The following is a 26,509-nucleotide window of genomic DNA, read 5'->3' as shown; positions in this document are numbered from 1 at the left end:
GCTGGAAGCGCCAAGCAAGCGCTCAAAAAAGAGAGTAGAAAATCTTCTTGGCATAATACACATTTACAGAGTCTGACCCCATAAAATGATGGCTACGAAAGTGCAACGGTAAGGGTCTGAAAGTGATGGCTCTGTCCTCCTGAAATGGTCGAAATTGATACCGGGTAAACTAACTTCATTCAAATAGAAAACTCTCCAGCAATTTTGTTAATTTACATCTCTCTCTCTTCAAAGATCCAAGGCTACCCCAGCCAACCTGTCTCCCTCTGGGCTACAAGGCTTGGGTTTTGCTTCTCTCTCAGAGAAAGGTAAATCTGGGGAGAGAGGGAGCCACCTGCTAGCGCTGTCTCCCCCCCTCCCATCTCTCCATTTCTATGACTCGTCTACACCAGCCCCCACTCTGGCATAAGATCCCGCCCCACTCACCTGCTCGAGCACATGGGACCTGCAACTCTTCCATCCTTTCTTCACCAGCCTCAAAAGTTGGCTTGCACCAGGCGGTGGTGGCGCACACCTTTAATCCCAGCACTTGGAAGGCAGAGGCAGGAGGATCTCTGTGAGCTCAAGACCAGTCTGGTCTACAAGAGCTAGTTCCAGGACAGCTAGGGCTGTTAGACAGAGAAACCCTGTCTCAACCCCCCACCCCCGCCAAAAAAAAAGTTGGTTTGCTATTTGTCCACCTCCTTTCTCACATTTGAAAACTAACGCCTTCTCTTGGCCCTATGCCATGCACACCCCATGTATCAGCTACCACCCACTTCTCTCCTAGGAACAAACACCCTAACGTTTCCTGTGTTTAAAGTCTGCAGTTCCTGTCTTCACGCCTCCCCTCTGTCCTTGCTCTCAAATCATCCTGCCTGGAGACAGGCCTAACCGTCAGTCACATGGGTCACTGCTCTACTGAAGACCTTTAATGTTCTAGACTCTGGAGTCTTGCCGCCCACCCCCAGGACAGCTGGCCTCCCTTTGACCTCCTGGCCCATCATGCTCACTCCCTTCTCTCCAGCTTTGCTAACTCTTCACTACTCATATGGCAGAGTAGCTAGGCCACCCCTGGGGGCCTCTGCGCCAGTTCCCACAAACGCCCACCTGAAAGGCTCCTGTTCCTGCAAGTCTCGGTCTTGATCTCTTGTCACAATGCCACCCCATCACTGCGTACCCTGTTTAACAACCCCCGCTCCCTGCCCCATGCTACCACAGTATTCCAGATCTTTCTTTCTTTTTTTTTTTTGATTTATTTATTTGTTATATACAGCATGTTTTCCTGCACACCAGAAGAGGGCATCATATCTCATTACAGATGGTTATGAGCCACCATGTGGTTGTGGGGAATTGAACTCAGGACCTTTGGAAGAGCAGGCAATGCTCTTAACCTCTGAGCCATCTCTCCAGTCCCTTCCAGATCTTTCTATACATTGCGGAACATTACTGATTTTGTACATTTAGCATCTGGTGTTGCTAGGAAACTAATTCAACAAGAAGCCCATCTACTTTATTTACAGACATGCTGTAAGCAAAATGACACATAGAACATGGTAGATGTTTGTTTATTGTATGAAGCAGAGGATGCACAGATTAACCAGCCAGCTGGCTAAATGAAAATCTCCAGGAAAGTGTGTTCAGAAGGCATCATTAATTGTAGTGTAACATTCATTTTAAAACTACCTTGTACTAAAACAAGGGCTCACAAGTCCTCTTAGGTTCCAAGGATCGTTTGGGCTAATGTGGCATCCTGTGTCCACCAAGCTGTTGTACGCTCTTCATAGCTCATTTGCAGAATCATTGAACGAGGAGAAATCGAGTCACACTTCAGCAAGTCAAGCAAAAGGGGTCTGATGTTGAGCCTGAATACCCCATCCCAGACACACTACCTCCCTATTACCCTACTCTTAAAGTGACTGGCCACCCGTGAAGACAAATTTCACCTTTTCCTATTGTATTTTCCCACTCTGACTGAAGTCTGTCGCTATCTTGGAAAAGCAGAGCTAACCGTTCAATAGTGTGTAGCTGAGTGACAAGAAGGGCGGGTTCTACTGTGAGGCATGAGGGGATGAAGCAGTAACTGCCAGCTTGGAAGCATTTTTCTCTGAACCATGTGCCAAAACTTGCCCCTCTCACCAAAACAATGGCCTGACACTGAAGTCAGGCAATGAGTAGGATTTCCAAAACACAGAGGTTCACTCTTTCAAAACTTTGGAGCCACAGAGAGATGTATTTTCAAACTGTAACATACCCTGTGTGCTAAGCAAAACAATGTCCCCAAACCCAAAGATATTATTGATGTCTACACTCCAATATCTGTGCATTATGTGTTGTCTGATACAGCCAAAGGAATTCTGTAGATGTAATCAAATTAAAGGTTTCTGTTTGTTGGCACAGGGTCTCTTGGAATCCAGGCTGGACTCTGTCTATACTGCTGAGTACTCGGACTCCTCATCCTCCCATTTCCAGTACCCAGCTGTTGAGGTCACAGGAGTGTACTGAGGTTAAGGACTTTGAGGTGGGAGTGGTCTAAATTACCAGAGTAAGGTAATGCAATCCCCGGAGTTCTTATAAGAGGGGGCAAGTGATCCACTCAACAGAGATATGAGCATGCCCAATATCAAAGCTCTCAGGACCCTGCCAACTTTAAAATTAAAGAGAGAGAGAGAGAGAGAGAGTTCTCGAAATCACAAGAATGAATTCTTCCTGTCCCAGGATTTGTCTCATGGGACAAATGAGTGGATGTGTTGTTTTAAACCATGTTTGTGACAATGTGCTATAGTAGTAGCAGGGAACTTAGACACAATAGAAGCAGTGTCAGGTCAGACTCCTGATGTAACACATTTGCTCTGCTCCTACCACTAGAGGGCCAGGACCAGAGTCTCTGTGTGACCTGATAACCAGCAGGGAAAGTCCGGACCTTAGCTTCCTGGACCTCCACCATTCCAACCCTCCTTCAAGGTGCTGACATCTGCTGGGGGGGGGGGGAGATGGGGACCAAGGCTGCCTGGTCACATCAATAAGCCACCGTCAATCAAGCATGGTCTCGAGTTCCCCATTCACCCTTGACGTCACCAGTTTATTCGGCATTTTTTTTTTCAAAAGAAAAATAAACAAGAGTCATAAAGGGACCTGAGTTTGTGAGAATAGCTTTTAATTTAAAACTATCAAAGCAATAAATTATCCATCTCTTCCCATCACAGGCGAGTACTCTCCCAAACACTTGAAGTAATATCCACACCAACCGTGACTAGTGCAAAATAAATAAATACCAAGTCTTCCGGCAGCCAGCAACGATGCTGCTGAGCAGGCGGGCACGGGTCAGGCTCAGCCTCTGTCCAAGCCGAGGAGCACTGAGCTCCCCCGAGCCTTCCCACTTGCCTAGCGGTGAACAGACCACACGACACTCGGGGAGGGGAATACAAGAGAATGTTGCCTGAGGTGAAGGCAGTATGCTCAAACCCCTGCTGTAGCTCATATCCACCACACCCTGCGGATGCTGGGAAAGCAGGCACTAATCCACAGGGCAGCTCCAAAGCAAGGGTGAAGAAAGGCCATTGCAGATGCACTACTCTTGTGGCTAAACCGGGAAATGTATTTTTTTAAAAAAAAAAAAAAGCAGAAAAAGCTTTTATTTCTGGGGCTTGTTTGGGCCTCATGTGTTCCCAATGTGTTACTTCCATTTGGAGCCTCTGTAAAATTCTCCTCTTACACGTGGGATTTCACTGCCCACCTCATAGTGTGGAGCACTAATGGAAGGGCCATTAGCCACGGAACCAAATGTCTCATTAGCTACATTAAGAACGGATGGCCATGGAGTGGAACTAATTTAAATATTAAATTACTGTTACATTTAACCCGTGTATCCCCCATCATTTGCAATCGATATGAGATAGTCATGCTGTTTATTCAATCCTTCAAATGTTAGTATGCATTTTATATACGCAGGACAATCTGAGTATAGACTGGCCAAATCCCACCACCCTGAAGGGCTACAAAATCTTCCACAAACTCTAAGAATGATTTTTTTTTTGAGTAGATGTGCTGATTAAGTTTTCTTTGTTTTTGTTAATTTGACCCAAGCTCTGGTCATCTGGGAAGAGGGAACCAAACTGAGAAAATGCTTCCATTAAGATTAACCTATGGGACATTTCCCCCATTAGTGATTGCTGTGGACAGGCCCAGCCCACTGTGGATGGCGCCTCCCCTAGGTAGGTTGTCTTGGGTTGTGTAAGAAAGCAGGCTGGGCAAGCCATTGCAAACAAGCCAGTGAGCCGCAGCACTCCATGGTCTCTGTCTCAGTGCTTATCTTCAGGTTGTTGCCTTGATTTTCTGCCCTGACTGCCCTTCATGGTGGACTGTAAGTTACACAGTGCAGTAAGGCCTGTCCTCCCCAAGGTGCTTTTGGTCATGGTCTTTATTACACCAATGAAGGGAATCTTGGACAAGAGGAAACCCTGGTGACATCAGGTAGGCAGTCTTACCCACTCACTTAACAATACAGACCTTGTCCTGCCACCTGGAAGTTTTTACCTTACAGGCAGAAGCACACATCTCTAACCAGTCCTCTAACCAAGTCTCCTGGCAGCTCTTCACGGGATCTAAAGACCCAGGGTGAGGCTCAGCAGGTGTGGTGTCTATGATGACAAAGACAGACTTTCTAGGACAGATATCTTTGTCAGCACTGATCTGGGCACCGGGGTGAACTTCAGGGGAACTGACATTTTAAAATATTTTTCACATTAGACTCACTCTGAGACTTTTCCAAGAGGGTGCCATGAACGGACTGCTGCCTTTGCTTTGGAGTGGGAAAGTCACAAGGGGCCTGGCAGACTGAGGAGCTGTGAGCTCAAAGGTGGGGAAATCGGATTACCAAGGGAAACAGAGCAGCAGCAGAAATGTGGTGTAAACTCACGGTGACGGCTCCTACAAGCGAATAACGACAGACTCAGACCGCTGAGCTTCCGGTTGCCACTGCTCATGTCTGATTCGGGTTGTAATGGCAGAAAAGTGAAAGTATACCATGGCTGTAGGAAACAGGACTACCAGGGACTTCCCGGGTGTCTGGTCTAACCTCCTGGTCCGCAGACAAAGGCCCAAAGAGGTAGAATGGCTCCAGCAGATTACACTGAGAGGCAACACCAGGACCTAAGCCTACTTAGGAGTCTGCAGCTCAGGTAATGAGAGCCCGGAGGGATACAGGGAAGAGAGCAGGCACATTCTCTTGTAGGATTGGGACAACAGGCCAGGCAATTCCAACATACTGAAGCAACATTGATATAAATGTTATTAAAATATGATTCTTCCCAGATTCTTTTCATTTAGAAGAAAAAGAAAATTCCATCTGTACCAAACTGGATATCTGATTAGTTATTTGGGTATTTAGACCAAGTAACAAAACAGAAACTTTGACCCATTTTCCAAAGACATCTTTGGAGTCTACACAAATGGATATCAAAAGATATTTACAGAAAGAAAGTTCTATCCTTCACACAGACGCCTACACACAGAGAGAGAGCCACATGATCACCTCGCCACATCTCACCCGGAAGACTCCTGGCAGGTAGGTCAGCAGACACAGCCCACATACTGTTCCAGTCGTAGCCACACGCATGTCTTGTCACACACATGTGTAAGGTAAGTGGTGCATCCCGCTGCCATCCAGAGAAGATTGGCACATACCAGGAGACACATGCAAGCACATTGCTAACAAAAAGCCACTGCTCACGCCAGTGCGCCCAGCTCCCAATATGAAGAAATAGCGCATACACAAAACCTTGCCATGAAATAGCCCTTGTATTTGTGAGGCAGGGATAGAGGCAGCCAGGATACACTTTTTTGAAGTATGCCTCGGCATCAGAAGAGTTAATTTGCTTAATCTACCTAATGAAATTAAGTAGTTTATAGCCTAAAATCTTTAATGTGAATTTTACACCATTGATGTTGCAAACTTTTTATAAAATTTTTATTTTGTCCAAAATATACATGCTATCTGTGACCACATTTGAATTCAAACCTCCAGAGAGCTTCCTGCCCCCACAAAAGGCCTTGCTTTGTAACACTGCAAACCAGCCACCGATGAGGCTGTTCAGGGTCATTACTCTATTATGTGTGGCCCTACAGGGAGGTTGCTTAGTGTGGAAATTCCCATAGGGATAGAAAGGGACACACCTAACAGAGACTTAGGATCTTGGAGTCAAGCGTAGAAGGGGCACTGGTGGGACAGTGTTGTGGAGAATTACTGCACTGTGTGCTCCCTCCCACATGTCATTTGTTCCCAAATGGAAACCGCATCGGCTAAGTCCAGAAGGCAGGGTGTAAACTCTCCCGGAGCCTACCATGTTCTGCCTCTGCTCTCTGGGAAGGGTCCTCAGATCAAAGCCTGCTAGAAAGAGGAGATATGTCACCTCACCACCGTACAGATGAGGAGAATGAGGCACAGATAAAAGGAAGGATTTGCCAAGGCCCATAGCCAGTTGAGGCAGCACCCAGGTACCCTGGCTGTTCAAACCCATCACACCCTAACCCTGTCCCTCTGCTTTACTCAGCCCAGTCGGCTCTACTTCTTTTCTGCAGTTTCTAGAAAGATCTTTTCAATCAAACAAGTCCATATGAAACAGCGAAAATTCGTTTGTCCCTTGACCGACTAGTCTGAACTAGAAACTCCAGAGACCCGGATTCGGTGAAAAGCAGGAAGCAAATGCCAGCGAGCTCAGCCCTCTCCATGGCACATCCAGAGCTCCGGCCTGCTCTCGGGCTGTAGCTAAGACCCGGAAATGACCAGGAGGAAAGGACAGCTGTCCAGATGTTACAAAAGCGTCTCAGCAGCTCACATCTTTAAAGTGCCCATAGTCTCACTGTGCATCACAGCAGATAGGCAGCAAGGAAAGAGACTGGCCCCAGAGGAGAAAGTTCAGAGACCAGAGCAGCAGACAAACCAAGGGCATTTGACATGATCCAGGAGTAAGCTTAAGAGACCAGTTAGCTCACTACAGATGAACTCAGAACTATGAGGGAGCACACTGCTGAGGAAGAGAAGCCATCTGCCTTTGGCAAAACTCAACAGAACAAGATGTGGACACCCGACACAGATGTCAAATGGCACAGACACACATGAATGCCAGACAGCACTTAGAGGCCACAACACAGCCCTTTGTACTCCTAAAACCCAAGTGGGGAACTAATTTTTAACAACTGTTCCTGAGTTATAGGTTTGTTAAAATGTTTGCCTGCCCTTTCCAAATACACTTAAGAGCAACTGTTCAGCCTTCGAACAACAACCATCAGAGTTCCAGTGAACTACAAAGGTCACACACACACACATTCTCACACACACTCATACAGTGTATTATTAAGTCTGATATGATTTAAATTAAAAATAGCTTCCATTGCAGATGTCCTAGTACACATAGCTGGGTCAGAAATTATTGTGGGAAATGAAAACATGATGCCACAAATAAAAACCAGCCCAGGTTTTGATTTCCTATTTCAGGGCATTTTTTTTTTTATCACGGAACGTGAGGCCTCACCACTGACCCCCAAAGTAGAAAAGAGGGAAGGACACTCGGTATCTGATGTGCTGGTGGCCAGTGTCTTTGCTTCCATCACCCACTCCCTGAACAGTGACAAAAGTCCCTACAACAGAGTATTGCCACCAACAGAAACTTCTTCCCAGTTCTTCTCCAGAGGGTGTCGAGTGGAGTGACCACGCTCTTGAAAGAAGCAGTAAGTAGCCATGAAGTCCCCTGCATCCGGCTGTCCCGACTTTTTTCCTTTCCTTTTCTTTTTTTCCTTTTTTTTTTCTTTTTTGGCGAATTAAAAAGGTGTATGGCTTCTTGTCGCCAGCTCTTGTGAGGTTTAGCTTGGTATCCTACGGTAAAAGTACATGTATCCCAGGTCTTTGGGGGGCCGTTCTGAGGCACAAACTTTATGGTCATTGTAGATCACCCACCTGAAAACAAAGACAGAAGCACATGGTGTCAGTAATGTGCACAGTGCAGACAGACAGCATTGTACACTGTGGAGCAGAGGTCTCGGCAACTCAGATGCTCCACCATGGCCAGGGCCTAACCACTGCATTAGAGGAACTGAATTTTGCTGAAGAACTTCCCACCCACCAGATCTCTCCTCCAGACAGGGTTTCTTAAGCATATTTGGAAAAGGCAGGCAAACATTTTAACAAACCTATAACTCAGGAACAGTTGTTAAAAATTAGTTTTCCCACTTGGGCTTTTCTCCAGGCTGGCCTCTAACTTGACAGGTAGCCCAGGATGCCCTCGAACTGCGCACCTCTCTTGGTTTATGTGGTGCTGGACTGGGGACTGAGCCCGGGACCTTGAGCCTGCTCCACAACAGTCCATAAACTGAGCCACAGCCCTGCTTTCTGGTTCTTGAATTCAATATAAAAATAGTTACTAAAATGTACTGGAATTCTTCAGATGTTAAAATTCTGTAATTCTCTTTGTAGAAACCCATAAACAGCCTCAAAAAGCAATCCAAGAATTATATACAGTGATGTATATTTAAGTCTTGGTATAGAACAGCCTAAAATTCAGAAGTAAACATGTCTCAGTAAAGTATTAAATAACTGTGAACATTTCTTCCAAGAATATTTGATAAAGCAAGAAAATAATCACAATATAGTATGAAGACATAATATGGATGAATAATCACAATATAATTTGGAAAGGACAAGCAGGTTATATTTAGTAATATATGTATATGTCCATACATATACATATATGCACACAACAATAATTAATCAAAAAAAGGCTAAGAAATTTGAAAGGGAGCAAGGAGGGGTATGTGGGAAGATTTGAAGGAGGAAAAGGAATGTAGACATTTTATAATTACATTATAATCTCAAAATTTTTTAAAGTAAAAAAGTAGCCCCACAAATTCTAAGAAAACAAAGAAAAACAAAAAGGATACAATTCCCTGCACATACTTGAAGGTGAAAGTACATGTGCATAAATATGTATATATGTGAGAGTGTGTGTGTGTGTGCCTTCCCCCAAAGACAGCAACAAAATGAAAAAACAAAGAAAGACATCAACATGTAGAAAATGGCTATCCTTAAGCTCACAAAATACATATTTTTTTGTATTGTTCTGTACTGTGCTAATTTGTAATGATTTCTCTAATTAAGCCACTCAATGAGGTCATCATGTATGTAAGTTGCTATGTAAAAAAACAGATTGTCCATTTTCAACCAAAGGTCTCTCTCTCCCCTAGTCTGCTGCTGCTTGTCTGAAAATGGTGCAGGCCCTCTGCTATCGAGGGAGCCAAAGATTTGAAAGGCAGTCTCAGCTGTTCACGGGATGAGGCTCTATGTCCCAAGTCAATGAGAGGGGGAGTTTGGGGCAAATCCAGGCCAGTAGAAGTTGGTATTTGAACAACTTGCAAAACCACTATCTTGGGTCAAATCAGACCAGCAGCCATTACTGCCTTTTCCCCATGCTCTGCCCCCTTCTGTATACTGGTATGTTAAAAACTGGTTCATTTTCATCAGCCTCTTGGATTTGTTATTATCTTATTTCCAATCATAGACCTGTGTTCTTTGCTTGACTCTACTGATCAAGTTAAGAAGCTAAAATTAAAAGACTTGGAAAAAAGGAGGAAGAGGAAGAGGGGGATGAGGAAGAAGAGGGGGAGGAAAAAGAAGAGGAGGAAGAGGAAGAGGAGGAGGAGAAAGAAAAAGAGGAGGAGGAGGAAGAGGAGGAGGAAGAGGAGGAGGAGGAAGAGGAGGAGGAGGAGGAGGAGGAAGAGGAGGAGGAAGAGGAGGAAGAAGAGGAGGAGGAAGAGGAGGAGGAAGAGGAGGAGGAAGAGGAGGAAGAAGAGGAGGAGGAAGAGGAGGAGGAGGAGGAGGAGGAGGAGGAAGAGGAGGAAAAGTAAAAAGAAAAACAATTGAATCTGTATGGGAACTAACCATCTAGGTCATAGGAGACATGGGTGGGCAAGTGTATGTGTTGTACCAGTGTCCATGTGATATGAACAAGCAAGAAAGCTCACCACAGGCTACAGCAGGGAACTGAAGGAAGGACACCCAAGGAGAAGGTCTGAGGTTAGACCACCTCATTCCTACTTCATTACAAACCCCCAAGTTTGACTCAAGAAGCTAACTTCTAGGTTGCCATGCAACAAAACACCTAAGGTTTGGAGCTGCCAGGTAGAATACAGGTTACCTGGCTTAATCAGGCAAACAAAAAATAACTCATTAACATAAATATGTTCATGTAATATTGCAAACAAGCAGTGTTAGAAACACAAATAAAAGTGTTTATTTTTAAAACTTAAATTAACCAGGGCAGCCATGTTCTCTTGTAAAAATCCACTTATTCTATGAAGGTTCCAAATACAGCCTACCTTATGCTGTACTGCATCTTTATCTGGGGACTTCTCCTTGGCACAATAAAGTGAATATTAGTTCAAGCACACCTGATGACTAGCTAACCTGAGCCTCAGGGTTTGGATTTGTAAAACAGTTAAGCATACAACCTATCAGGCACATAGGTATGCCTGTAATCCCAGCACTCAGGAGACTGAGGCAAGTGGATATGAGTTCAAGACCACCTGCTCTACATAGTGAATTCCAGGTCAGCCAAGTGAGACCCCTCTCTTTAAAAAAAATAAATCAATGTAAAAACCAGAAATAACATTGAAAATACTTGTGCAGTGGCTGAACCCAGGAGGGGCTCAATACCACAGCTATCTACTTCCTTTCTTTAAAAAAAAAAGACTCACCGTCCCTCCTTTTTGATATGGCAAACATAATGGCCACACATTGTAGATGTTCCCATGTGACTGATGAAGGCAAATAACTCGTACACTAGGGAAGAGAAAACAGTTCAGTTAGAAGGCAGCAGTCAAAGACCCAATATGCTTCTAAACAGAACCTGGAGCCAACAGGAGAACTATTGGCTCTCTAGACTCAAATTCAAGCCAGTTAACCATGCTACGTTCACACACACACACACACACACACACACACAACCTGATACGCAATCTCATCAGCAATCAGGAATAAAGTATGGCAAACAAACGCTGCTGGTGCAGGGTTAACCCCCACCTCCTGCCTGCCCCACCCTGCAGCACCCCTGCAGCAAGCTCTCAGGTCTGAAAGACTTACGGGGATGGAAAAGTTGCTGCATCTTTTAGAGCCTGTTTCCATCACCGAGTTTGAAGAAAACAGAAAAGAGAGAAATGGAAAGGAGAGAAGGAAGGGGGCAGAGAGGAGTGGGTTGGGAAAAGAGGAGAAATCTGGGAAGAGAAGATCAAGGAGGAGCAGGAAAAGAAGGAGGACATTAGGGGGTAGTCATCCAGCTACACAGTAAGCCTCGGAGTAAAGAAAGTATATAAAAGTAAAGTAAAAGTAAAGAAAGGTATATAAAATAAAGAAAGATAAAAGTCCAGAGGCAAAAGGTAGACAGACTAATTTAAGAAAAGCTGGCTAGAAACAAGCCAAGCTAAGCCTAGGCATTCATCACTAAGAATAAGCCTCCATGTGATTTATTTGGGAACTGGGTGACAGGCCCCCAAAGAGCAAAGAGTAAAAAGCATAATTAAAAAAAAAACAAGTACAAGGTCCAGTTCATGCTGCTGCTACTAACCCTAGACTCGCACAGCATGAAGTGACTTCATGGACGAGTACCTGCCCCCTCAGCAAACAGACTATGATGACACAGCAAGAAGGCAAAACAAGCATTTACAGACTTCACAGTCACAAGTGGGAAATATTCCTATGCGAGTAGGAGGCATAAATATGGACTGGCACATCCATTTCTATGGCTCAATTTTTAATATGTTTTTACAAAAATAAGAAGGTTCTGGATCCAGCTTCATGTCACCCTTCTCTTCCCTACTCTCCCACTGTTTTTACCTGTTGACCAAAATTCTCCTTCCCCAAATACTTGTCCCTGGACATAACCTCTTGGCTGCCCAGATGCCACACTCATGGTCTCCCATCTGCTGGCACCCCTTCATCTCCTTACCTACCAAAGTAGTGCCTGTAGCTTTGGTACCATATATTCGTGGGTTTTTGTTTGTTTGTTTGTTTGTTTGTTTTCTCCTCAATCCAGACATCCTCTTTCTGGTTAATCCCATCCAGTCTCCTGGAGCAAATGTTACTGCTTTCACAGTTTTGTTTCTAGAAAGCTAATCATTCACAGATAACATAAAACTGTTCGGGCATGGGGGAGCATACCTGTAATCCCAGAACTCAGGAGGCTGACGCAGGAAGATACAGAGTTTGAAATAAAACCCTAACTCAAAATGAAAGAAAATGAAACAACAGCATAATCCTGAATTTTGTACCTTGCTTATCTCCAGCAACCTTGCAGTGCATACTTGTCAGTTCTAAGACTGTCCATAGAGTTCTTAAGGTTTTCTACAGGAAAGGCCATGTCACCCAGATGCCTTTTATTGGGTTGAAGAAGTTTCCTTCTGTCACCAGTTGGTTGACAGTTTCTCCTCAGCCTTACCATCTCATTCGATGGCAAGTTCATTCTTCTACCAACTTACATCAAAAATCTCTATCTCTCTTGTTCCTTGCATCTAGCCAAATCATTAGCATCGTCTCCTTCCAAACATATCCAGAACCCTGTCGTCACACCCTCCCCCACTCATGCTCCTGGTCCGTGTCACCATTGCCTTTCTCAGCACTGGTTACAAGTCTCTTAACTGACCTCTGTCCCGCCCCTGTCTCTGATGACCTGGGCTATTTATTTATTTATTTATAAACCTCATACCAACATGTAAATTTGGATATAAGCTGGTAAATAAATATTAATAGGAAATTTATCAACTGCTATGTTTCATCTGATATCATATTGACTGGCTGAAATGTAATCCTAGTTTAGAAAGCAGACTAGGAAAATTATGTAGATTAATTCTTTTGAACACTGTGAAGATGTGTTGCCCTCATTAGTTTAATAAAGAGCTAACTGGCCAATAGCTAGGCAGGAAGAGGTTAGGCAGGAGAACCAGACTGAGAGAATGCTGGAGGAGGGTAGAGTTACCATCCAGACACAGAAGCAAGAGATGAACATGCCATGCTAAAGAAAGGTACTGAGCCATGTGGTAGTACATACACAAGAACTATGGGTTAATTTAAGATGTAAGAGCTAGTCAATAACAAGCCTAAGCTATCCACCAAACATTTAAAATTAATAATAAGTCTCTGTGTGGTTATCTGGGAGTTGGCTGAAGAGACAGAATCTTCTACCAACAGACAAAACAGTTGCAATGATAGTTATTATACATGGGATTCAATTTTCAAAAAAGGGATCCAGAGATTTTACATTTGTTTGCCCTTCTCTGAGCTTCCCTCCCACACTGAGAACCGACTCTGCTTCAGGAGGCAGGGAAGGCTATGGGGAGAACCTTTTCTTAACCAGGTGGTTTTATAAGCAAACCCCTTTGGAATAATTTCATATCAAATCCCACATCTTCAGCTGAAGAGACACAATGCTATGGTCCCCAAGTACAGCTCTCCCTATCGATGTTCATGAAGAGAGAATACAACTCCCCAAGACTTACCCCCCATAAAACAACTGCTTCCTAAAGAGTATGTTCTGCAGTTCAATTAGAGCATGAAGAAGCACTCCCCACCCCAAGTCTGACCACCTCAGCGTCACGTTGTTCATATACTCACACAGCAGAATGCCCAGCCGAAGAAGACAGACAAACCTAAATGTTGTCAACAGAGCCACACCATTAACTCCTGTCTTAGTCAGACCTCCAATGCTTTCATAAAATACCATGAACAAAAGTAACTTGGGGAGAGAAAGGTGTATTCTGCCTTACAATTCTCAAGTCACAATCCATCATCAAAAGAAGTCAGGGCACTAACTCAAGGCAGGAACCTAGAGGCAGGAACCAAAGCAGAGGCCATGAAGGGTGCTGCTTGCTGGCTTGCTCAATGTGGCTTACTCAGTCTGCTTTCTTACACCATCCAAGGCCACCTGCCCAGAGATAGCAATGCCCACAGTGGGATGGGCCCTCCCACATCAATCAAGAAAATGCACCACAAACTTGCCTACAGTCCAATCCTATAGAGGCATTTTCTCAATTAAGATTCTTTCTTCCCAAATGACCCTAGTATATGTCGGGTTGACATAAAATTAGCCAGCACTGTCCCCAGAGGTACTTTCCCCCCTTCAGTTAAGAACTAGATGTATGTGTATACTCAGAATCATAATAAAATTAAAGTATATACATACACTCAGAATCTTAAAAATAAAAATTTGAAGTTTAGCATGAATCATGTCTCACAAGTTAAATTAACTGTGTTTATCAATATAAGCAACGTCCCCATGCATTATTCAAAACCTCCTGCTAGGGACTGACAGAAAAAAGAGAGAGTCTCTTTCATCACATTTGCAGAAGCCAAGTAGGTAAGAAATGCCAATTAATGTTGTTTCCAAAAAAGACTGAAATGAGTGGGGCCAATGGGAAAGCTACTTGGTTCTTCTCTAAGTCCCCTGAAATTCTGTTCCAAACAACAGCCTCGTCATGCACATTCTTCCATAGGCAGAGAGAAAAGGAAGCTTGAGTCCAAACGAAATGGCTCAGAAATGCTGACTTTCAACAGAGAAACATCCAAAGTCCCTGGAACAATATGAGGTACCTGACCCACTGCTACGCCCTCCATCCCGAGAGAAGCAGCTAAATGGTCAGCCTCAAATTACATGTGAAACAAGCACTCTCCTCCCCACAAAACCTGCTCTGGTTGAACTTTATGAAAACTATCTTTCAAATAAGGAAGGGTTGTTTATTTTTTAATATCACCTGGTGCCACCACCATCCCCATCCAACGGAACACAGATTGTACTCTATACCACTGTTCTTGGAGAAAGCATCTGTCAGGAAAATTCCACAGAAGTTCAAAGGGAAAAGAGACCGACAGCATTTGGATGTCATTGGAGTAAAAGCCACCCTGTGATCTCCCACAAGATAGAGATTCCATGAGTCGAAGCCCGCCCTGCAGCTGCTTTATCCTGGTGAGATGGGGAAGAAATGAGAGGGATATGGCACAGCTGTGAACGTGACTGCCAAAATGATTACCACGAGTGAAGGCTGCACTTTAAGAACTCAGAATTACCCACAGTGATGACATTCAAGTGAGTCTGCCTCCCCAGGTCTAAAGGGTCAACTTGGCTTGTCTCACCAAGTCCCAAACTTAGGAAGTTACAGTTTCTGTCCCATGGGACTCATAAGCTCATGGGTGCACAGTTTGAATGCATCAGCTTTTGCCCTAACTCAGATAAGCTCACCCTAACCTTGTTTTGTTAACTCTCCCTCCAGTGGCCCAGCATCTTGGGACTCAGAAATGGAGCTCTTGCCTGGTGTGCACAAGACCCCGGTTCTGTTCTGAGCACTACAAAATAGGAAACAAAAACAACTATCCTAGTTATTCTGATGTTCTATACAGTGGGAATGTCTGACTGGCCCTCCCATCAACCAGCTAATCTGCGGGTTATGTCATTTCATATTCTTGAAAGTCATGACTTTGCCTTCTTGGAAATCACACTTAACCACATGTCGTTACCCCCATTAACCCCAGCGTTGGAGCACCTTGACATGAACCTACTTTCATAATCAATTACTATGCACAACAAGTACCAGTGTCTCCTACGGGCACAAGCCCAGTCTGCACTGAAAAGAAGAAAAGGCTGGTAGATTGTTTAGAGGCCATGATGCTCCATAGTTTGTTCCATTAGCTCTACAGTGAGGAACACTTTTGGCATTTGCATCCCAATGCTAACAGAGGATCTGTCGCTTTTCAGAAACTAGGACGCCTAACTGCCTCAATCCAGTTGACACTCTCTGTAGCCTCTGAGACGGAGTGGTGGCACTATGGCAATCCTGGACCGAACAACGGAGCCTTAGCTTGCAGCCTGTTACCCGCTGAGCATATAGCTATCCTCCCTACATGCTTACTTCCCCAACAGTCTTACCCATGGAACCCAGGAGCAGAAAAGCCAGGCACCTCTGCCATACTGTCTCCAATAACAAGCCAGCTGAGCAAATGAGATTGCTGTGGATCCCCCAAAAGGCAGAAGGTAAACTCGCCTCGGGGTCTTAGTCTGCCGCTCACGGGACCCCTGTGTTTTCCACACCCACTCATATGTTCTCCAAACAGCTTCAGGAACCTGTGATTGCCCCAGGGCTGGCCAGTCTGCCACACAACCGGAAGATCTGTGTAGGGTGATTAACAGTGATGGAAGGACTCGGCCATTGCTATGGTGAGCCGCTTGCCCATTCCTCAAGGCAGGACTAGAGAAAAGTCCCTGGAATTCTCTGTCAAAGAAGCGCCTGAACAAGTCTTCTTTTAACCTCTACCTTGGCAATAGTTACCTCTCAGTTAGGGCGCCAACCTCACTGTGCAGCACTAACTGTTTGGATGGAAGCGTTACCCCAGTCCCTGGCATCCAAAGAGTCTGGAATGTTTGGGTGGAAATTCCATCCCAAGCCCCCTCCCCTGGAAGTTGCCTCAGTCCAGACTCTACCTACAAGGAAGTCTGCCAAATATTGATCCCACCCCAGAGATGCTCAAGACTACTACCACAGGGTATTTAAACTGCCCCCCCCCAGAAAAAAACATGTGGTTTTCCTGTCTTCCTTCCCAGTCTCCTTTCTTGGGGACTGGAAGGTCACCTAGGAGTGCTGGTATCCATTAAACCAGGGCTTTCTAATTCAGTTTGATTTGGTCTGATTTGGATTATTGCATCAGCGGAGAGGTTTATTGGGGCACAAAAACTTTTCTTCTGGAGGTCCCACCGAGGGGGCTGTTTTTCCCACAGGCCCAGGGGCACATGCTGGGAAAACACCCTTCTCCCCCACACCTGCTCTCTGCCAGGCTAAGATCGGCTTCGTCTGGGTAAGTTCTAACTTCCAAGTCATTGCCTTAGAGGCCCAGGACCTCATATGATTCAGGCTGTCCTGTGAAAGACACGGCTATGCCAGGTATCTGACCTGACCCGTTCCTTTATAAGGAGACATCCTGTTAAGGAATTCCCACACCCCTCTGTTTTTTTGACCCAAAGTCTACCACAGTGGATCCATTGCACTAGGCTTTGAGTCCTGAGCTCCAGCATAGATTTAAAAAAGGAACACTTACAATTCGAGGCCAAATCTCCAAACACCCTTGGGCTGCCTTTTAGAAAAACTTTTAAATTGGGGCTGACACTGTACATCCCTTAACGCCTAAAAAATTTTTGCCAGTGTAAACCAAACAAGCCCCCCATATGCCAATGGTTTCTAGATCCTGTCCCCACTCCCCCTCTCTGTTTGTCTTCATTCCTGGCATGTGACCTTGTCATACTGGGATTCTCCCTACAACAGATCTGTTCCCCCGTCCTCCCCTCTAAACTGCATAGGTGTTTCGTCCTTCTGTTTCTGTTCTCCCTTACAGCATCTGCTGATCTGGTTCTTAGTGGGACAACCTGTGTGTTTGCCTGGCCTCTGCAGCCTACACCAGGATTTTAAGTTGGTCAGCTGACACAGGCTCCTAAAAACAGTTCTGTCTGTCTGTCTGTTAATATATATGTGTGTGTGTGTGTGTGTGTGTGTGTGTAAATATAAAAATATACTTGTTTTACATCTGTGTGTATACGTGTGCTTGTTTAAAATATGTAAAACTTATAACTCCAGATTACAACAGCTCTGGAAAAATACAAACATGTGGATAGTCACCATTTTGGTTGAGGTCAAAGTAAATCCTCAGCGCCATCTTTGGTAAGAGCACCCACATGTGCTAGCCCTACCAAGGAGACATTCTGCCTCCAATATACTTTGGCTTACTGAAATATTCCTTCTAATCTTCTTGCCTTACTGACATTGGTAAGCTGTAACTGGTTGGGTAAACCATATGTCGAAATTTAACTTGTATACTTAACTTGGGATATACCTGACAGGTAATGGTACCCTGACTCTCAAGTGCTTTTAGAGATCTCAGAACATGTCACTTAACAAAAGAGCTTCTTATGACATGGACATGCCAGCTCCTGCAGCATCCTATAGCTTCTTCAAGAAGATGCATGGTTGCAGAAGAACTTGGAGGCTTGCCTTTGGATATGGCAAAGCCACACAGTAAAAAGCTGCCTTCCACCTAATCAGCTTCCTGGACATTACACTGGCAGAATCAATCAATCGTCTCATACTGCGAAGACAGGTAGAATCCTGGTCTCAGCAGCTAAGGCAGGTACTCCTTCTAAAACTGGTGTTTGCTAAAGACTACAGAGAGACTCGGGATTGCCTGTGCAGAAAAAAAAACCTGTCATTTCTGCTCATTTATCCCTCTCAGATCTGTCTGGTAGCATTTGATGACTTAAGGTACTGGTATATTATTACTTCCTTTGTTAAGTTTCCTGCTAAAACTACAAACAGGTGTGCCTCTTACACAGGCTTCATAGTCTAGGACTAACAGGTTTCAGGTGTATCTTCAGAGGTTCAGAGTTTCCAATTTCCTTTATCTGGTCTGGTAAAAACAGTCTCCGGAGCCTATTTTAACCCTACCCATTTTCAAGCATATTTTACAGGTCACTCCTGCTGTCTGGGCCAAGACCAGCTTACAGAGGGCCTTCCAGATAATGCCAACACCTGCACTAGCCCCTGGGACTTCACCATTGGCACCACCTCTCCTGGCTCAAATGGACACCTACCCAACAACTAAAATCTGGTTTTAAAGGGCATATCTGCTCTCTTGTCTCACTTATTCACCCGTGCCTCTCCTTAATACCAGGGTATTTCTCTGTCCTATTCCTTCTGGTATTAATGACCGTTCCCATGGCTAGCCCCATTCATAGGGTCAGTGATAACAATCTATTTTCTCTCCTAGCAACCTGCCTTCTCAGTTTTCTCATGAAACAGATTCCTGAGGCCTCCAGGATGGCAGTAAACTGGATGCCTCTCCAGCCACACCTCCTGCTTAGCATGAGCCCACCAACTCCCAATTCTCTCCTCCCCTACATCGTCCCTTACCTGCAGGATGTAGCCAGACTTGAGCCAGTGCCCCTATACACAAAGAGTCTGGAATATTTGGATGGAAGTTCCATCCCAAGCCCCCTCCCCTGGTAGTTGCCTCAGTCCAGCTCCACCTTTGAGAAGGCCCATCAAATACTGACTGTAATGGTCTGTCCTGTCCCTTTAAGAGACAAGCCCTGCCCATTCCCTCCTGCCCCACCACCCTCTGTCTCTCTGTTTCTCTTTCTCTCTCCCTCTCTTTGCTCTTTTCCCCTTCCCCTTTCCCCTCCATAACCCACTAAATAAATACCCACTTTCTCTGCATGGCATGCCTATCCATCTCTGTCTCTCCCTGCCTGGGACCTGCTGGCCCTTGTTGCCCGCAGGCTACTCTGGGAACCACTACATTTTACCACTGCAGCTCCTCCTGGCCACTGCCTGCTGCAGTCACTTGGGAAACAGCGCCATTTTATTTTTACCGTAACACTGATCCCTCCCCAGAGATGTCAAGACCACTCCCACAGGGTATTTAAACTGCCCCCCAGAGAACAAACATGTGGTTTTCCGATATTCCTTCCCTGTTTCCTCCCTGGGGAGCTGGAATGCCACCTGGGGGCGGGGCACTGGTATCCATTAAACCTGGGCTTTTTCTAATTTGGTTTGATTTGGTCTGATTCAGATTATTGCAATGGTGGAGAGGTTTGTCGGGGTGTAAAAACCTTACTAACTTTAACTAAACTTTACTATGGTTCTGGAAGTCACTACTACTTTCAATCAGCTATATTGCCCTAACAATGTTTTTCAGGGTTGGTTCTCAAGTAAAGACTGCATTTCCTGGCAGCTAAGTCATGTGGGTTACTGGGTACCCCAGAGTCCCAAATTTGGCAGGTCTGAGTAGGGCCCAACCATTTACATCCTGGCGTGTTTTGAAGTAAAGCTCGCCTGGCCCAGCCCACACCAGAGCCCTGCTTTCAGAAGACTCACCTGTGTCTTGTGAGCTTCCTGTGTGGGACCTATAACCTGCATAGAGCACATGACAGAGTCACAGAGTCTTGGAGCCTGAGAAGGCTAAAACAAACTTCTCTGTGCAGATTATATAACCAACAAGACACAGCCCTAACGGAGGACGCTGAAGGCCATCTTGGAGCTTTTGGGGAGAGCCTGTCATGAGAGTACAACTCCAACAAAAGTCACAACGAGAGGACAAAGGCAACCAATTCCCGAGCCTTGTGTATTTTCCTCTTTCCCTAATGTGTTTTTAGCAGCTGCAGCAGCTTAAGCATCTGAAGTCCCTCAGATAAAATGACAGCACCAGGAGCCCACCCTGACAAATCAATTAGAATCTCTCTGTATGTTGGAAGATGTCATGCAACCATCTCCCTGAAATTGAAACATTCTCTTCAGAGAGGCTGTAGAGTTCTTACAACTAAGGAAACCAATGAAACTCACAAGGCTCGGAAAACTCTGAAACTTAACAGGAATCACAAGCCTCTCCCCAAAGGTCTAGAGCAGCAAGCAGCTGCTGGGGAGGGGAGACTCTTCAATGGAGCAGCTCCAGGGATGTACTTTTAGGGAGTCCTCACCCACTGTAGGATGGGTTTTTAGCGATGTAGCCAGCTTTGCCTCACTCATGTTCCTGTAAGTAACCCCAATAAACTCACGGGTTCAGTGAGCTTGACTTGAGTGGAACCATTTCTCTGGTGTCACTGGTGCCCTGTTTGGGGTGAATAGGCTATTGCTCCTGTCTCCCCAGTAGAAGTTCCACAACAGAAGACCCTATTCTCTCTGGTCAGTACCAGCTCCCTTCTGCTGGTAACCCGAGGCCTCAGGTGGATACATCTCACCTGTATGTGCCCCCACATGCTTGACCTCATCTCCTCGCCATTCTTCTCCAGTAACAGAACCCACCCCAGGAAGCCAGGACCTGGAACCTTTACCATAAAAGCTATTGCATCCTGATCAAGTTGGTTAGATTCAGTCCTGCCTCCATCCCAGGAGTTGCCAGATTTTGTGAAATAAGATTTTATTTTTGCTTAGAGAAATTAGACTCAGATTCTCCAGTATTTGGCTCCTGGAATAGGGATATCTCACTCTGTATGGCACCACTATCTCTAAGTCCAATATCTCAACCAACTCACCAGCTAACATGGGGGGAAATGATGTGGGAATTTAAAACAATATGCTTGAACAGACCACACATCTCCCCTGGTTAACGTCTGTGTTCAATGTAAATACAATCAAGGCCTACATAACAGCCTACCACCGGCCAACAACCACACAACACTCAATAGTCTAGGAATACCACCCCCTTAGCATTCGTCTTATTATCTCAATGATTTGCTTGCTGAGCATTCACCATAGGGTATTGACAACTTAAACAATACACAGGAGCACAAAATTTTAAAGAAATATCATTCCGGAAACTAAGCCAGGAACACAGTGATTGTTTATGAAGAAAACCAGAGAGCTTCGCAGGGGTAGGAGGAGGGACCCAAAGGAGAAGCGTAGCATTGTTCTGCTCAAAAGACCTGGTTTCATAAAGCTCTGAGGTGTGCCCACACTAATCTATAGCAGGAAATTCTCATGTTGATCAATTTTAAATGAATCTGAAAACCTCAATAAAAATGGGGAAATGGCCAAAGGAAACGAGGATGTCATTCACAAGAGAAAACGAGATAAGAAAGATCAGCTCCATGCCCCACTAGGGGAGGGAGGCAGTGAGTACCTAATGTTGCTTCTGGAGGTCATGTGACAGGGAGCTGCTGAAACCTTCGAGCTTGCATCTCTCCCTTGAAAGCATCACTTACAGAAGCCTCGTTAAAAGAGAAGTCAACTGAAGGCCCAGCCCAGCTTGTCACCTCATTAATATTCTTTTCCTTTCCTATTTTCATGTGTGCACAGTGTGTGGAGTGTGGGTACATGTACGTGCAGAGGCCTGAGGTGAACATCAGGCCTGGCTCTGGATTGCTCCTCTGCCTTATTCACCGAGGCTCTCAATCAAACCCAGAGTTCATCTATACGGCCGTCTTGCTAACCAGCTTGCTCTGGCAATCCCTTCTCTCTGCCTTCTGAGGCTATATATTTATAAGTACAGATATATTTACACATAACTTTTCATAGCACTTCTGACAGCTCTCCTTCCCCATCAGCACCCTCAGCTCCATGGTCTAACTCAGTCTCTTAAAAGATACTTGAAAGAAATTTTATAGTGTCCTACTAGGGCAAAATTCGGCATGCAGCAAGACATAGGTATCCTTGCAGGGCCCTAAGGTACAGCAAGCCTGAGGGATTATGTGTCTATTTTTGTCATTACTGATCCCTTGGGAGAAAGGAAACCCTGAGGATCAGAGCCCCCACCACCCCAGCCCAATGCTGTGGCAGCTTTACAACAACCCCATCCTTAGGTTGGGAAGTTCATCCTTCTGCCAAAAGGGATCAATATCTCCAAATACCATCATGGACATCAACGAAGTAGTGAATCAATGGGCATAGAGTGCGGAATAAATTCTGCTATGAATCGCTGAGAGTTTGTCCATTATAGCACCCGGTGTTTGGAACTACTAGTTTCTGGAGAGAAACACGAGACCTTGTAGGTAAATATGGAGTTTGGGAGAACCGTGTCTTATCCTTTATCTACTTAGCTAGAGTGAAGAGTTTCAGTGGGCAAATTCCCTTTTTATAGAGAAAGAGGGAAAAGGGCATGAGACAGGGGGAGGGGGTGTGAAGAATAGGAGGAAGAGGAAGAGATAAGATCATGTGGCCAGTGATGGGAGTGGGTAGTTCACCAAAAGGGATTCACCTGGCAAAGGCCTGGAGCAGGAAAGAAGACAGGGCGGTGGCTGAGTGTGGCACTGTGGTACAATGCCAGACATCTAGGCTACAAAAAGAAGGATGCAGAAGTAGCCGGTGTGGTAGGCTAGGTCGTGACTATAGGTAAGTTAAATGGCAGGCTAAAGAGCTAAATGTCGTCCCACAGGAAGTAGGATATCATGATGGGAAGAACATGGGGGATGGGTCTGAACTTGTTTCCACCTCTGAAGAGCTTTATGACCTTGGATATTGTGCTTCCCTTCCAACCCCATGTTCTCACCTATGACATTGGCTATGGTAAGATTCGAGGAGTGCTTATATACAACAGTGCCTGGCACCCAGCCACTACATAATAGCTGGCTACTGAAAGATATCACTAATCTGGCCATGTCTAATCATTCTGGAACAGCCCTTCAGAAAACTGCCAGCAGGCAGCCTAGACATGGGAGAGTCACCATGGACCTAAGATCGCCTTTCCAAATTCAAAGCATTCCTCTATGAATATAAATGCTTCTTTTGGCCAAAGCTGCCGCGCTTCATGAAGAAATGTAAACCTCACTGGAAGAGGCAAAGTTGGGTTGGACATGTAGCTTATAGTAGAGTACTTGCCTAGCCTGACTAATACCCAGCACGCACAGAGAGGAATATACAAAGTCTAATTTGGTACCTAGCCCACACACACATGCATGCATGTGCATGCACAATCATGCACGTGCGCGCACACACACACATACACACACACACACATACACACCAACACTCCTGTGGCATGAGTTTACATTACCTAGATTTTTATCAAACCAATGCAGCCCAAGTGGCAAGATACACCATTTATGAGAAGACAGCTCTGAGCTAAAGTTGAATGACTGCAAAGTTTTGGTACACAAAAGGAGGAGAAGGAAGGTAGGACCTAAATACATTGATGACTGTCGCAATGATGCCCAGGGACTTACTTCCAGATCCATCCTTGATTCTGGGCCCTTCAGGCTTGGCCTCAGACACGATGTTGGCATTGGCGTTGTTCTCCATCTCGATCACGAAGTCATTGTCCTCTTCAAACTCGGGGTGGCTGAAGATCCAGTCCAGTGCCCTTTCCAGGTTATGATTCTGAAGAAAGGAGAATCACAACGCATTCAGTGACCAGGCCTCATCCCGTCCCAAACCTTTGCACCAGGGGTCAAGCAGCTAGGCAGGAGGCCTGAGCTGACTGGCCCTATGCACCTCTGAGTGAGAAGCTCGGACCCTGCCACTCTCCCACACACACCCTACCACTCAGTCACCAGAAAATGAGCTCCAGAGTCCCCACTTGTCTTAGCTCAGCATTGTTGCAGGCTGCTGCCATGAAGAGGGAAGCAAAGGGCACAGGGCAAGGATAGTGTTTCTGCACGGCCCTTTCTACAGCCACAGTAATTACATACACTATCTTCTCTGTCTTTTGCAGACGCTTCTGTAAGGTAAAGGTGCCAATGTGCACACTGGGTTAGTGCCTCCTTGCCTTAAATACAGGGAAAATGTAGAAGAAATGAATGCCTAGGTTCACGGTTGCTCTAATGGAATCCCATATGGTTCAAACCAACTAAACACAAAGTTATTTCCACCTTCCCCTGTTGATGACAGCACTAACAAGCTAAAGAATTTGTTTGTATACAGAAACTTCAATGAAACAAGTAGGATTCATGAAAATACCCAAGTGAGAAAAAGTCTGGTTGAAATAGTTTGAGAATTTTAAAGGAAAATTCCCATGCCCTGGTGAAGACTCCCTATGTGCTCAGCAATAGGCACCTGGTCAGAACAGGCGAAAGGACCTGGGAGCAGACGCCACTCAGAATGAATTCTGATGCAGCAAGGGTGGGGAGGTTAGCAAAATTTCTTCCCTGACTATTAAACAGATAACTACACCACCAACCCCTTGTTGCACAGCCCCTCCTAAGGAATTGAGACAGTCATAATGACAGCAGAAATTCTTCTCTGCAGAGGGAAACAGCAGCAGAGAATTCCAAGGACTTTCTACAAGGGCCGTCAAGACACATTTCTCCAAGGTCTCGATATCAAAACAGCAAGATTTTATCTTATACGTTTTCTTACCAAGTCAGAACCCTGGCACCCTCTTTGCTCTGAAGCTGGCAAACTCCAGGCAGATCTGTGAGTCCCACTAAGGGACGTTAAAGATTTTGGTCACATTATCGCCCCCGCTCCACATCCCCTCAGGCCTAAGCTTACCACGTGAGTCCCTCATTCACTCAATTTGGCCTTGTGTATACTACATGAAAATAAATCTTCATAACGTGTGATGGGACACAGTCAGACAATGATGTAAAATGATCAAAGACACTGGGCGGTCTCTATTGCCAAGGAGCAAACTGGAACCCCCTCCAGCAAGGCCAGAATTCGCTAGCTCACAGTCACCGGTGCTCACCGTGGCTCGCAGGGCCTGCACGGCCTGATTGCGCTGAAATCCCATGGAGGTGATAATAGCTACAGTTTCCTCAGGAGGTTGGTTGTCCAGTCCAGTAGCACCAAATACAGAGGCTCCAGCCCCTCCATACCCAGGGATGGTCAGTGGTTCAGCAAAATCTGAGGAAAATAACTATACTAAAATTTTTCTGGTTTTTTTTTTTTGTCTTGAAAACAAACATTGTAGGAGTAATGTAGAAAAATACACAAAATTGTTTAATCAAGGATCCTAGAACCAGATCTAAGGCTAGAGATCTAAGTCAGTTTAACAGAACTGTGAGGTCGGAAAGGCCAAAGGTCACGTGACTTCCAAGCAGACCTTTCAGTCTGGGGGAAAAACAGCCTTTTCATCAAATGGTGCCAGGACAACTGGCTAGGTGCATATAAACAATGAAGACACAAAATCAACTCAAGAGAGATCTTTGTCTTAAGCACAGGAGCTAAAAGTATTAATTTTAAAAATTAATTAAAATAATTTTAATTTCTTTAAATTAAAAGAGAAAACACAGGAAGTCAGTCTTTGGGACACTGGGTTAAGTGATGATTTCTTATATACGACACAAAAGGTGTAATTCATCAAACAAAAAAGTAGATGTAGCTCACACCATCAAAATTTTAAAAGTGTCCACTTAAAAGAAGTGAAGACAGGCCAGGCAGTGGTGGCGCACGCCTTTAATCCCAGCACTCAGGAGGCAGAGGCAGGCGGATCTCTGTGAGTTTGAGGCCAGCCTGGTCTACAAGAGTGAGTTCCAGGACAGGCTCCAAAGCTACAGCAAAACCCTGTCTTGAAAAGAAAAACAAACAAACAAAAAAAACAAAGACAAAAGAAGTGAAGAAATAGCAGAACAGGAAAATATCTCTAAAAATTATGTATATGAGAGGAAACCTATATCTAGAATTTAAAAAGAACTCTTAGAACTTAATAATAAAAAGGCAAAGAACTCATTATGCCCCCAGTGCTATCAGTCATTAGGGAAATACCTCTTGAAATCCCCGTGGCATACCACGGCACACCCAGGAACCACTGTAAGGAAAAGGCTAACAGTGAGAATTCAGAGAAACTGGATCCCCCATTCAGCATGGGTGAGCATATGGGTAAGAGTTGTTCAGCCACTGTACAAAATTGTTTGATAGTTTTGAAAAATTTAAACATAGAACTATATCAATTCTGCTCAAGAGAAACAAATTACAAATGCACAAATGCAAAAAAGTTCATGTTTCCAGCCACATTAATAAACGCCAAAGAATAGAAACAACCCAACTGAGCATCATCCTATGATGGAAGGACAATAAATGGTGG

At 45.0% G+C, this 26,509-nt stretch overlaps 1 protein-coding gene across 1 annotated transcript in view; it reads right to left on the bottom strand.

Annotated features, from left to right (window-relative positions):
• Nucleotides 1–7,839: 7,839 nt before the first annotated feature.
• Usp13 (ubiquitin specific peptidase 13) overlaps nucleotides 7,840–26,509 on the bottom strand; it is a 107,081-nt gene continuing 88,411 nt past the window's right edge. Inside the window, exons 18-21 of the mRNA XM_038347757.1 lie at nucleotides 25,172–25,329; nucleotides 23,709–23,862; nucleotides 10,726–10,810; nucleotides 7,840–7,933 (exon numbers count right to left, since the gene is read on the bottom strand). Coding sequence (XP_038203685.1) covers nucleotides 7,840–7,933; nucleotides 10,726–10,810; nucleotides 23,709–23,862; nucleotides 25,172–25,329 — 491 coding nt within the window. The remainder of the gene's footprint in view (nucleotides 7,934–10,725; nucleotides 10,811–23,708; nucleotides 23,863–25,171; nucleotides 25,330–26,509) is intronic.

Source organism: Arvicola amphibius, chromosome 11 (assembly GCF_903992535.2).
Source record: "Arvicola amphibius chromosome 11, mArvAmp1.2, whole genome shotgun sequence".
In the NCBI taxonomy this organism is placed as follows: domain Eukaryota; kingdom Metazoa; phylum Chordata; class Mammalia; order Rodentia; family Cricetidae; genus Arvicola; species Arvicola amphibius.
The sequence above is the reverse complement of the archived record's forward strand: the minus strand, read 5'-3'. Positions and strand labels throughout refer to the sequence as shown.